Consider the following 13,810-nt stretch of genomic DNA (forward strand, 5'->3'; position numbering starts at 1 on the left):
TATCTGAGCATTTATGTTTCCTAGTAAATCACTGTGGCCATGTGAGCACGTTTGAATTCAATTCAAAACAAATGTATATAATCCTTGTTCCTTCTTTAACTGCATACCTATCAAAGCTCATAGTTTGATGGATATATTTTTTTGGGTGATTCATTGATTCCCGTGCTTTGATAATAAGTTCTCCTTTCCTGCTATAGAATCTTGGTTGAGGAGTGCACGAGGTCAATATACCCTACATTATTCTTGACTGGGCGCCGACTGCTGGTAAGGATGAGAGTTTAGAATTTGCCGTACTGAATTGGGAAGCATGCTCAGATCGCAGTTAATATATAGACAGCCTCTTTAATGAGAACTTGGGATACAATTGTAATGCATTACAGGGAACTCTACCTCCCTAACTAATTCAACTATAAGGCGGTGGTTTTCACTCCCTGTCCGCCTCACTGTGCTCTTACCTATGCACACTAGGGCTTTACACTGGATCCACCTAAATTATGTCACTGCGGTCCATGAGGTGCGGCTTCAACCACCCTTTAGAATACTCATCTTGCGTTGCCTTACTGTGCAATCACTATTTCCTGTGTGCTTTGTTCTCTTATTTATGCACCCGAGACCATTTGTCTGTTTTATCCTAACTCAAGCGAACCCAAAAAAATTTTTTTTAAAAAGGGGAGAACTTCTTCCACTCTCTGGAGTACTTACCCGCTTTATTCTACACATACAGTAAAGACCAGTGTAGATCTGTGGTGTGATTTTATCAGTATCCTTTTTCTTTCTAAATTTTACCTTACTTTTAGAAATAAGTATTAGATTTTTCTGTTGTCCTACCTCAGGTTATTTCTTCTGGCCCGACGAATCTAAACGGCCACCTTGTTTCAACACCATATGACCGCCACTGACTCCAGTTGATCTCACTTACAGAACTCGGTAAGTGCACAAAACTTCTTTAATTACCTTTACCGCCTCATCCCGATGAGACAACACCCCCTGCTGGACACATGTTTTTGGAACATACTATAATACTGTTCACTCTCAGGTTTTTTCCCCCCTCGCTATGCTGCAAACCTCTCTAAGTTAGGAGCTATAGTGGGTGACCGCACGTATTTGTCTAGGTCTACATCATGGCAATCATCCCCCCTTCTTTTATACAATGTTGCCCTCCTCCCTTCTTTTAGAAAATTCTGTTTAAAGGATTAAGATATTGAACCTGGAACTCTCGAACCCTGATAATTCTTATACATAAAAAGCATTACAATATGTGTTACTATAGTTTCAAAAATGTTTTTTTTTAAAACTTTTGGGATTATGTCTAGGGACAACCTTTGTCTGTTCTTCAGTATGTACTATAATAGCTTGTATGGTTTGATTTTGGATTTTAATTAGTAGTTATTGTCATTTGTTATGTTTTGGGTTAGTCTTTTATGATTATTCTTTTCTGTTTGTGCATTTTTATATGTGTTATGTTAAATGTATATTTATGTGCATATTTATGTTTGTAACCTTTACAGCCCTGACGAAGTTCCTAAGAGGCAAAAGGAACGAAACGCGTTGGCTGTGCCTATGTTTCACGAATACTTTTTGAATAAAGAAGAAGACACTTTAAACTATTACTTCTAGTTGACTTCATTTGAGTGCACCTTCCATTTTGTTTCTTGTAAAAACATAAATATATATGACAAATTTGCAATGACTAAAAAACTTCCTGGCGAAAAATAGCAGACCATAGAATCAAAACAACGGTGGCAAAATAAACACAATATTAAACACAACAAGCACGGAACGTACAAACAAAAATATAGATATAAAAGACAAATTTACAATGACTAAAGAACTTCCTGGTGGGGACTGAGAAGGAGGGAATTAGATCTGAAAGTGTCTTTGGAATAGAAGAGATTTGAGGTCCGCTTTGGAGATTTGGATGGAGGTGATGGCACGGAGCAAAGGAGGAAGCGAGCTCCAGATTCTCACCACATTACCCGAGAACGATTGCGCCATCAATTTTTCCTTTTTGAAGGGGGGGGGCTCAAGCAGGAACTTCTCCGCATTCCGAGAAGGTCTTATATACATATATATCTTGCAAGGGACCACCAAAGGCCTCAAGATGGTACAGTGACACACACAAAGTGCAGCCTGGGCACGTTAGGGGTACCACAGCATGCAAATTCATTGGATTGAAGTAATTATACCGATAAGGCTGAAGAATAAAAAATATTATCTAGGAGTAGGCATGATTAAACAGTATAATCTACACAAACTAAAGCCTGGGGAACCTAGGGGATGGCAGAGAGCACAGACCCAGAATTGCAATCATATAATGAGAGAAAAGGTGGAGCTAAAGTATAAATAGAGATTGTGAGTCATTGACAGCAACATTGATACAATGGGCGGCTTGGGGCTCTTCTGGAGCTCACAGCATACAGACCCATCACAGTGAATAAATGTAGCTTAGAGCAAAAACAGAGGGCCTGGGTGATTCACACAGCGTTTACAGATGCTTCTAAATTTACGACTGATAGTGTCTGAAAATGTGACTGCTAGAAATTTACAAAAGGTGATCTTGCAATGATATATGTGGTGCACTATCTTGTCGTATTTTACAAGGATATTGCAAGTCAGGGAAGAGTTCCATGATCATATAGTGAAATAATACTAAATGTCGAGTTCCTGTATAGGCACATGGAACTCCCAGGTGATTTGGAATATCATTAAGCTATACTGCAAAGGGTATTGTATCCCTTATAACACATGGTCACTTCATCACCCTTCCAACAAACCACTGAAAACCTTAAAAGTGGTAGTATCATTGCAAACGTGAGAAGTAAAAGCAGAATATACTGTGAAACTACACACATCAAAAGCCAGTTTGCAATGTGTTGTTAGAAGATATTAGAATCAGCTTAATGTAAGTGGTATTAAAAAGAGCTGAGGCTCAGAATGTGTAGAATGAGGCAGAGATATTCTATTATTGCTGTCATGACTAAGTGTGCAAAAAATAAATGTTGCCATACACACCTCCTTTCTGCACAACACTGCTTTTCAAAGCTTTTTTAAGTATAAAAAGTCAGTTTTTGTTGCATTGTTGCAGCCGCAATTATGCTCACCACAAGCCTTTCCCTTTGGCTGCAAGCTCTGGGATTCAGGCATTGCGACATCCCAGCTCAAATGTAATACATTATTACATTTGAGCCGATATGCCATTTTATTATTACAGGTGACTAGAGACATCACAACTCGCCTGAAATAAGAAAATCAGAGATGGTCTTTTTTTTACAAAGATAGCAGACTCTCCTGTATTTATAAATCCAGTCACTCACACTCCACAACAGAGTAATAATACACGGAGAGTAAATCCCATGCAAGTGGGCAGTGGGTGGTTCAAGGCATGTTCAGCCTTTCACAGTTTGTGGACGCCCACAAACACCAGTTTGTGGTCATTCACACCCTTCTATATAAAACTTTATGAATAAAAATAAAATAAAATAAACCATGCTCACCCTGTAAATGGTCGGAGATTTACTCCAAGCAAATGGCTGCAGAAAATTCAATTGGAAAGGGCAGTGGAACACCTCAGGACTTTGTGGGAGCGTTCATTTTACAACTCTGCCTTAATGCATTTTCCCTATTGGTAAAGGTTTAGCATTGTTAAATATACATACAGTTGAGCATCTTGTTTGTTGCATGCATGACTTGCCTTTTTCCGTTTTATATAGCGAGAACTAGATCGGAAGGTATCAGATCGCTTTACATGAGCACCAGTTGTGTTACACAAGGACTGCACGTTCACTTTTGTTAGGCACAGGGAGATTAAGTGATTTGCCCAGAATCACAGGATGTTGAGCGTCCCTGCCGAGACTCAAACGCCAGTTCCCCAGCTCCGAGGTCGACCGCTCTGTCACCTAGGCCACATCCTCTCCCAGCAGTAGAAAATGTAACAATGTGGAGGCGCTGCAAACTGGCACCTCGTGGCTTCTGCGGTTAGAGGGCAGGGACTAATTGGGCAGTTGATAAAAAATGAAACTTCTTTTCCTTCACTACGAACAAGATGTCCTGGGCACGAAGTGGTTGATCAGTTCTGTGGCCCTGGAGTAAGGTTTCAGATCCCATTTCACAGTTGAAATTAACGCTTGTCATCGTGCACTTCCCTAAATACAAGTGGCAATGCCGTTAGGGGTAATGGCCGGATGCACATGTCTAAGGGCCTCGGTTTTAAAAGCAGAGCGTTCTGGCCTGCCCTTAGGCGAGTGCTTAATTTGAAAGAAACACATACAAAAAGTGCCAGGGCTCTCGTTGGGAGGGCACTGCAGCTTAAACCACACATTGCCCCTTCCATGTAGCCAATGATGGTAACAACACAACTACTAACTGTCACACTCTTACAAGTTTGACAATTGAGACTATTCCAGGCCCCAGAAGCTAGAAGAATGATTTGGGCGTCAGGTAATAGTCATTTATCATGTATATTGAATTAACAACTAACTGTTGCTGAGGTCATTTCTAAATTAGCCAGACAGTGCCATCTTGTGTCAGGCTGTCACAAGGCCCAGGGTTGAAAATCAGGGGCCGGTGCTGAGCACCTGAAATCACCGGCTCAAATTAAGACTGTGTTTGGCACTGGCGTGAGCTATAATAATAGTGTAGTTCTAGTCTGGCTTCAGTGCCTCAGCCTCGAGTTATGATGCGCCATTTATTTATTTTGCGATTTTTAAAGCGCAAACAATTACCCATACGGGTGTCTCGGCGCTACAAAACTCTGAGCTCACTACTGAAGACAAAGGGTTAGGAGGTAGAGAAAAGCCATGTTTTAAGGCTTTTTCGAAATATTTGCCCATGGGTACTCAGCTGCTTGCCAGGCTGTGTCTCGTGCAGGGTTGTGCAGTCCTCTTCTTTATTAGCGGCACTCTAATATAATAACACAACAGATGTATTTATCCAGCGCATGTTTACTCCAGAGAGGTATCTTTGCAATAACTAAAGAGAACAGATGTTTGGTGTTATCTGGCTCAAAAGTGCTCATTTTATCAACCTCAGAAGGATGAGAGGCTAAGTGGAGCCACCAAGATTGGAAAAGTGACCACGAGGATAAGCACAGGCCCCAGGAGTCGCTGCTGGAGTCCTCTTAACCACCAGGCCCAGCACCCTACTCTTACTGACGAAACCCAGTAATACTTAAGCAACCACGACGTATTAGAATGGCCTTCGCATCTGGAGTCAGCACTGTGCTATTTAATAGCAATTCCCGTCATATTTTATGTTCTCGTGCTATACTGATGAGCTATTAGCTCGCAGAGGACAAATGATGTGTTGTACTCCGGTAAGAAGACAGATGCCCTTTCTATCACTGGCATTTTCCCAGTGCGTCACTGATACATTAAACAAGGCACGGCTTCACTTATGTGGCACAAATATTTCTCTTCTGTGCCCCGAGTGTTTCTATAGAGCACGCAATGTATTGATAAGCTCGGGAATGCCCTCTTTCCACCCTGGACGACCTGAAGCACTTAAATATTTCTGGACTTTCCCATCATAGCTGCCTGCATACCTGTGTTTGTTCAGCACATTTCTTTGAAAAAACTTGTGTTGTAAAAATCCGCATTATGGTCGCATTTATTCCAAAATCCTTTTAGGCCTTCATTGTTTGAGGCCAGGAAAACATCACTGGAAACCCTACCCTTGAAAGCACCACAAGCACTGGGGTATGGTGATTCTAAGCTGCGGGATAATAATGTATCAAAGGCTCGGACTGGAGGAACCAGGAATAACAAGAAGAATCTGGGTTTAGGCACCGATTGCCACAGGGTTTCTACTGGCTAGATGCGTGCAGGAAAGTAAACAGGCATGTTGTGTTCCTGAACAACTCGAAAGTAAGATCAGGCTTGATTGGCAGACTCCGAAGTAAGGTCAAATGAATGGCCTACAAAACTGACTGATATCTGTAGCTCAGTATCCCTAATTTTTTTCGGAGGGGGGATTGGGTTCAGTAGGCACCAACTAGTCACAGTTTTAAACAAGCATTGGCAAAGTCAATCGTTCTGGTGATGGGTCACAGCCTTTTGGCTTTGTCAATGATTGTTTTGTTCTATTTTGGGTTTTTACAACACAACTTTACTGCGGGGAAGCTTCATAGTTCTCCTCACTCAAAAAAAAGTGGCTAAAAGCAAAAAATATTTCTTTGGTTTCAAAAAGCACACATTGTCATAGTATAGTCCCTGGCACTCAAGGAAACTACTTTGTGTTCAGATGTGCTTCTTGTGACATGGCATACAGCTATTAAGTTATCCAATCTAGCACACCGCACAAAAACCTGCCACAACATTCTTTCTTCCATCAGAAAAGGCTGACCATGACCTGATGCCATTATCTGGGTAAATGTGACCTAGTAGCTTAACTGCTGACCTTGGAACCTCAGATCAGAATCAAATCCGAGATAACTGTAAGAAGTTTCTTCAAGAGGAATATTTTGCATGACCATAAATCAGCAATTTATCTCACACAATTAACATGAATTTCTAAATTAACTGTTACCCTGGAGCAAACAATTAAACAATAAATATTTTATTCTCACATACATTAAAACGCCATCTATAAAGGATAGTAGAGGTAAGACAATAAGGAACAAGAAGCCAGCACACATAAGAAACCAGACAACCTAAATTAAAGGTTGACATAGTCTACAGTACATAAAATTGTGTTACATTGACTTTTGGCAGGATGCTTGTCCATAGGAGCATATAGTTAGATCGTCAAGCACATCTGTCAGGTTTACTGGGCTGATGCCCTATAGCAATACAACATATAATAGTTTCAAGACGGAAAAACTGGATCAAATTGCTTTATCTTCCTGTATCTTAAAATACAGATATGTAGAATTGCAATTTTTTTACTGTAGGGTAACACCCCCATTGGTCCAATGCAACTCTCCATGACATACTGGTGTCTGAAATTTTGTTGCATCAGAACCCTACGTCATATGTTCTTTGTGCATCACCGCTTACTTTACTGGATTTGGTACAATAAACTGGTCGTCAGTAAAGTATTCTGCTGCTCCTTGAAAATAGAGTTGTGCTATATAAATATACATAAAAATGAGCTGATGTTCGAGTGAAGACGGGGGTGAACAGGAGCTGAGCATCCAGTGAGCCCAGGTGTTAACAGATCTGAGATCTCAGGGAGATATTCAGAGCACTTTCTGAATGCATCTTGCTATTAGCAGGAAGGAAGTTCTTAGAGACTCTTGGAACATGGTTTTGAACTGAGTTTTTAACCCCTTCGGTGCTCATGACGGAACGGTTCCGTCGAGAGTCGGTTGGCCTGTGCTCATGACGGAACCGTTCCGTCATGAGTCCATAGGGCTAATGGAACGTTCAGCACAGCCCAGTAATTTGCGCCGCGCTGAAGAGGTTAAAGCAGACCTACCAGTGTGCCTTGGTGTTGTCAAGAACTGACATCTGCAGGACGCCACTAGGTGTAGAAATAGGTGAGGGGTTTTAAAGTAAATGTATTAATAATGCATTGTTTGTCACAGTGCAGACCTGGGTAGGCTGACCTCTGTACCTAAGCCTATGTGGATGAAGTAAGCATGAAAACAATCATGCATGAACAGTTGTATAAATTGTTATATAGGTATGACAAAATCAATGATCCTCAATTTATCGATTGTATATTCTGCTGAAATACTCTTTAGATTCTTGAAAAATCTCATTCCCGCTCATAATTAACTTGATGCACTCTGCAAAAACTGTAACTCGGAATTACTGTCCAGACAGTTGAAGCAAATAAAGGCCCAATCATTGAATATAATATAACAACGGGTACTTGAATAAGGTTTGGTGGTAATCATTTGTAAATAGAACTCAAAATAATTTGCCATGGTTAAAAATTCAATTTCTAAGCCAATCTTCATCAGGAATTAAGAATAAACCCTTTACTGGAGTGGCTTTTAAATTGCATGAATACATTATAAAATTCAGATATACGCTTACGTCAAATGCTTATGATTCAAGTCACTTATAAACTTTCCTTTCCCCACCTGTTGCTTGGAATTGGATGAACGTCTTGAATGCCAAAAAGCGTGCACAATTCATCTTAAAAAGATGAAACTTCCAGAACCAGGATAGGTTCTTTGTAATAACTGCAACTATTTTCTGAGCTTTTTTCATACCCTGTCACTCTATATCGTATGCTGGTATGGGCAAAACAGGTAGACTGCTATCATGTAGAAGGTCATGAAATTCCACCCGGATTAATCTTCTAAAAGCTTTTTTAGCATAGGTCAAAGCCATGCTGCATTCAGCAACAAAACACAGATAGCAGCTATGAAAAGGTTTGAGCACATAATCTTAAAGGAATCCTGAATTCACTGTATAAGCAGCACACATTATTTTCAAAATATTCCACTTCCCACACCCCTCCCATCGTGCATCCTCTTGGAAAATCATTGATGGTAACAACAAAAAACCTCCTGAGTAATATTAATTTGATGCTAGAAAAAAACCAAAATTAAATTCCCATCAGGAATAATTTCAATTGCCTTCACGGAAACCCCCCTCACTGTAGATCTATTCCCGAGCACCTTGGGCATTAGGGAGATTGCCTGAAATTCAGGGAAAAACTCACCTGTTGACTTTTCAACAAACTCTATGCATGTGAGATGTCCTCCTTTGCGCCTTTACAGGTATTCGACGAAAACTCCCCGTTCCACCAATTCATAGCCTGCAGTTTCCACCACATGTGTGCAGTCTGACATTGGAATGTGTATAGGTGCCCTCTCCTTCTTCAAGTTCCCACCCCTTTCATCCCCCACTTGATGATAAACGTTGAAGAAGTCAAGTTTCATGATGAAGGCCTCAAAGGTTTATTGTGTAAAGAGAATAAGGTTCTCCGTAATTTTAAAACTGTACAGCATACTAACGTCCAGCTCATAGGCACGGCCACGTAAAATAAATAAATTCATTCTCAATAAAGACCTACCTTAATAGGCAAGCCATATTGTGCTCTCTCCTGACATGAGCACACACACTGTAACCTAGCTCGGGGCCTTTAAACTTGAATCAATGACCCTCACTTGGCTATTCTACCCAGCTAACAATTGCACATCATGAAAAGAGTTTTGCTGCTAAGCTATGGCCAGACTCTTCTTGGATAAAGTAAAATCTAATTTCCCACCTGCAAAAATAGAAACAATTTTTCAGATCTCAACAATTCCCCAATGTTGGTTCAAAACTAGCCATAGTCTTAACCGGCTCGGTCTCTGGAAAGGTTTGTGGCATAGGTGTAGGGAAGTCATGTAATTTAGCTTTCTTCCTTACTGAGCTTTTCAAAGAAAGGGTTCTTCTTTGAAGCTAGAAATGAACCTTAAAGTAAGAGAACGTCATCAATGCTTACCTATTCAGCATACTTTTGAAGTTTTATATCTGCAAAGAAAAACATCTGCTTGTCCTCAAAAACGGCAGTTAAACCCTTCATGGTCATTTTTAAAACAAAGGTAATTTAAAATCCGCTGATATGGTATTTACACCAAATCTGTCAGTTACTTAAGGGAATCAGTAGCAAGATGGCACAGTGTGGTTTGGATCTCTCTTGATTGGGGGTAGTTCAATGGGATGGTTGTTGGGAATATTAGTTTGTCTCCTCCTTGTGGTTTTCCTCACATTTCTCCCCGTTTCCTCTCCCCTCGATCTTATCTAAATGAATCTGAGAGGCATGGCGTGGGGCACAGATGTTTCCTTATTCTGAAAACTTGCTAAAGACATTGCCTAGAGGTTGGCAGTGGCACACTAATTCTGCACTTGTGTTGGGTTGGCACACTTATAGGTTTGGTGCCTGCTGCCATGGTGGACACTTGTTCAAAAATAAAAATATTCAATATAAAAAGCTTCGTTTTGGCAAATCTTTCTGGAAAATTACTTAGTCAAACTTCACAGAAAACCAGAGTCCCAAATCATTAAAATTACAAGTAGGGCAAACGTTATAGAGAGCTTGCTTCTATGATCAGATCAAAAAATTGGAGGAATATGAGTGTGGACTTGGAGCTTGGTTTCCGAATTATTTTCTTCCAGGGGTTGCAGGTGGTGGGGACCACCAGGGCTTTAAGTGGGCCGGGTCTGTCGGGGTCTGAGCACCGGCAGTTATTTTCAGGGAGCCTGGAACCGGGTCTCTATCGGGCTCTGTTTTCAGGCCTCCAAAGGTAGGTAGTCCTTTTTCTTTTTCCTCGACTGCAGTGAGAGCATGCACATGATGTGCCCATGCTCACCGACAACTTCAGAAGCACTGACTTCTTACTTTTTAACAGGGCCTCTTACAGCGCTTTCACTTTTACAGTAGCTGTCGCGCTGTCCCCGAATTCACAACACTCCCTCTCCAGTCTCCTCGCCCCCACTACTCAGCAGCAGAAGCCAGGAGTAGCAGTGTCACAGGGTCACAACTCCATCTTGCAGGAAGACGAGCAGTAGGCAACTGCGTGGTAACTGGCACGGGATCATCTAAAAGCCCTTGGAATTAATTTTGTCCATGTGAAGAAGCGTTTCTTAGCCTTGCATTCCAACCTTCATAACTGCTCACAAAACTACCCCAAAGGCAGTGTGTCCAAATGGAACTGCGTTTTCATTTAATTACTGTGTTTTTTGTCTCGGATCAGAAAGGCACAACAACCTACCCTCAAATATTATTCAAACATACGAGTGTGCTTCCTTCGCCATATTTTTTTATATAAAGTGATGAGATAATTTGGGCAGACACTCGAAAAACAATGTGCTGGCACATTCATACCGTCAGCCGAAAAACCAAGGTCACCCCTCCCTCTGCCCCCACCTGCTGCAACTGCTTCGCACTTCGGTACCGGCTGCAACGAAAATGAAAAGTACATTTGAGTGGGTCCTTTCACCAAGTGTATTTCTGCCTAGGTTTAGACAGTTTCACAATTATTTCGGATCTAGTCACTTAGCACCCTTCCAACTGTGCCTGCGATCCTTTCATTAACAGCGCCAACCTCCTCACCCCCATTTTTAAAAGGATTGACAGCGTATGATGAAATGCAAAGATGTGCACCTGCCCGTTGGGACAGGAGTGGGGTGGTGACAGGAGTTTTGTTGTGCTAGGGGACTCCGTTTGATTTCATGGAAATAGGAAAGTTCACGTACCTACTACCTACAGAACGGATGTTTGCTGCGAAGTGCTGGTACTCTAGCATAAAAAATATTGCAGCACTGCTGAGAAGTGCAGGTACTCTCTCTCTCCCCTTCAACTTACAAAAGTGTGGGCACTCTGTGCGGGAGAGCACATGCCCGTTTGAAGCACTGGATAGTAAATGAAACTTTTCCTGCCAAGGACACACAAAAAAGGCCCCCGCATCTAGGCACTCAAACAAAGCTAATGTGTGCTATATTACTTTGACATATGTCATTGGTATTTTAGGCTTAGTGCATTTGTTTCATGTACTTTGTGCAACACGTTATTGCTGATATAAGGTGTTTAATGTAACTGCTCACTCTCAGCTTTGGTTGGCAGAGCACGGTTTGTGTTGCATGTTTATTACAGGGCTTTAAGTGGGCCAGGTCTGTCCGGGTCTGAGCACTGGCAGTGATTTTCAGGGGGCCTCGAAACGGGTCTCTATCAGGCACTATTTTCAGTCCTCCAAAGGTAGTTCGTTTTCTTTTTTTCCTTTCCCTCGACTGCAGTGAGAGCATGCACATCGATGAGCGCATGCTCATTTTGCTCACTACTGAGCGGCGGAGGTAGTGAGCATGCCAGGTGAGCCGCGTTGTAGGAGGAACGCGGCTTTAAAGAGAGCCATTTTCTCTCAGGATTTCCCTTCCTGCAGCGCAGGTGCAAAGTCTTCGTGGTGCCAGCCTTCACATCATGGGATGATTACGAGAGAGACGACCACAGGCAGCCTGCTCCAGCACAACCCTGCTCTGACTTTTCACACTGAGCGTCAAGGCTGCAGTGTAATCAAGCAACAATTAAAACGCAGAGAGAGGAACTAGTCGGCGTGATCCTGCCCCAGCCCTAACGCAATGCTAGTTATCTTGCTTTAGACCACGCCCCTACTTGGATTGACCACGCCCCTTTACGTGGTTTGCCCCGCCCATTTTAGAGCACCCCCAGTTTTTTTCTCTCACTTAAAGCCCTGGGGACCACCACTCAATTTTGAGGACTAGGATTTATTTTTCCTCAGACTTTGACCCACAGCATCTGAGAGAAAGGCAAAACAGGAAGATCTAAAGAGACAAACATGAAAAACAGTGACAAAGGTAGAAAGCAGGATTGAAAAGGAACCTGCATACATGAGCTAAAGAGACAAAAAGTGTAGGGTAGTGGCAAAAAGCGAAAAAAGGTGGAGTCAAGACCAGTCAGACTTGGAATTCAGCAACCTCCGCATTTGGCAGCACCAGTGGAGGACTCCTAAGAAAACGTAGCCTCACCACTTTTGATAATACATATCTTTTACAATCTAAAGACTAGGCTTCGGGTTGTGTGTGATTTTTTTTTAGCTATAAAAATTCCTGTATTAAAAAAATTAGGTTAGTGTCCCTTTAAGTGCTGCTTCACAGGCCTAGGTTCCTCCTTTAAAAGGCTAAAATATATCACCCAAGATGGTAGAGGCCATTAAAGTACTAGTAATGACAACTATGTTACTGCAGGTACCGCTTCCTCCACCCCCAGCCAGCACCATCCCCTCACCCCCACCCACCGGAGCCAAGTACAGCAAAACCATTTTAAAACAAGGACTGGGTTGTTTTTACTGATTTTTCATAGCTTGATGTGTAGTTCTGTCATTCTTGTCTTGCTCTCATTCTTTTTTTACTTTTCTTTTTAGTGATGTTTCCCCATAACGTGCGCTCACAACAGGTTAAACCATTTGGGATGTGCATATTTTTCATAAAAAGCATCAAAATAAAGAGTGCGACTGACATGCCACCAAAGCCTTACCTGGAAGCTGCCAACCATGGTCAGACCAGCCGCACAGATCCAGCCCAGCGCAAAGGACACTGTGTTCAGGAGAGACGGGCCGTAATGCTCAATCACATGTGCATATCTCAGCAGGCCCACAATCATCACTGTGCAAAAAGATAAGGAACAATTTGTTGCAGTTGGTTACTCTTCTTTGTCATTTATATAACAATTTCCTAAACAATAATGATGACGTGTCTGTTTTTGCTGGTTAAAAAATAATTGCAAGAATCATGATGTTCATACTGCTTGGTATGTATCTGTCAGTTATATGCATGTACACCTGCCATTACCTACTATGTATAACGCCATTTTCATGAGAGCCTATATTCTGAATAAAAAAAAGTTAAAAATAAATAAAAAAATAATTGCAATCGGCGAAATTTTTATTACACGAGCAAAATCACATAATTAAAAAAAAAATTGTGTTGAAGGTATATTTGGGTATATTTCTCAGTTATGTGTTTTGGTATTCATTTCACCTGGTGGAGAAAGGGTTGCGAAGAAAATACTTTGCAAAAACTGTAAAACTGGTTTTGCTGCGGCTAAAATACATTTTTGGGCGTAACTAGTACCTGAAGTGACTTTTTTGCATGATGTGGATGCTCAAATATAATTTTTCCTCTGACAACCAGAAAAATGTATTTCGCATATTATGCGAAAGTTGTGTGAAAACTATGAATGTTCTAGACAAGTAAAAAAAAATAATGATTTTGCCAACCCCTAAAAATAACCTTTTGATTTGATGGTGCGACACAACGATTTTGAGGAAATTGTCCCTTGTTTTTGCTCTCTATTGATACATAGCTCACAAAACACCCCAGTGCTGCCTGTTTATGAGCAATACAAAATGTACGAGTCT

General features: G+C 41.4%; 1 protein-coding gene across 1 annotated transcript in view; it reads right to left on the reverse strand.

Moving 5' to 3' along the window:
• LOC144754814 (transmembrane protein 150A-like) overlaps nt 1-13,810 on the reverse strand; it is a 687,487-nt gene that overhangs the window by 172,731 nt on the left and 500,946 nt on the right. Inside the window, exon 5 of the mRNA XM_078643045.1 lies at nt 12,928-13,055. Within this exon, the coding sequence (XP_078499171.1) occupies nt 12,928-13,055 (128 nt within the window). The remainder of the gene's footprint in view (nt 1-12,927; nt 13,056-13,810) is intronic.

This window comes from Lissotriton helveticus, chromosome 5_1 (genome assembly GCF_964261635.1).
Source record: "Lissotriton helveticus chromosome 5_1, aLisHel1.1, whole genome shotgun sequence".
Taxonomy (NCBI): domain Eukaryota; kingdom Metazoa; phylum Chordata; class Amphibia; order Caudata; family Salamandridae; genus Lissotriton; species Lissotriton helveticus.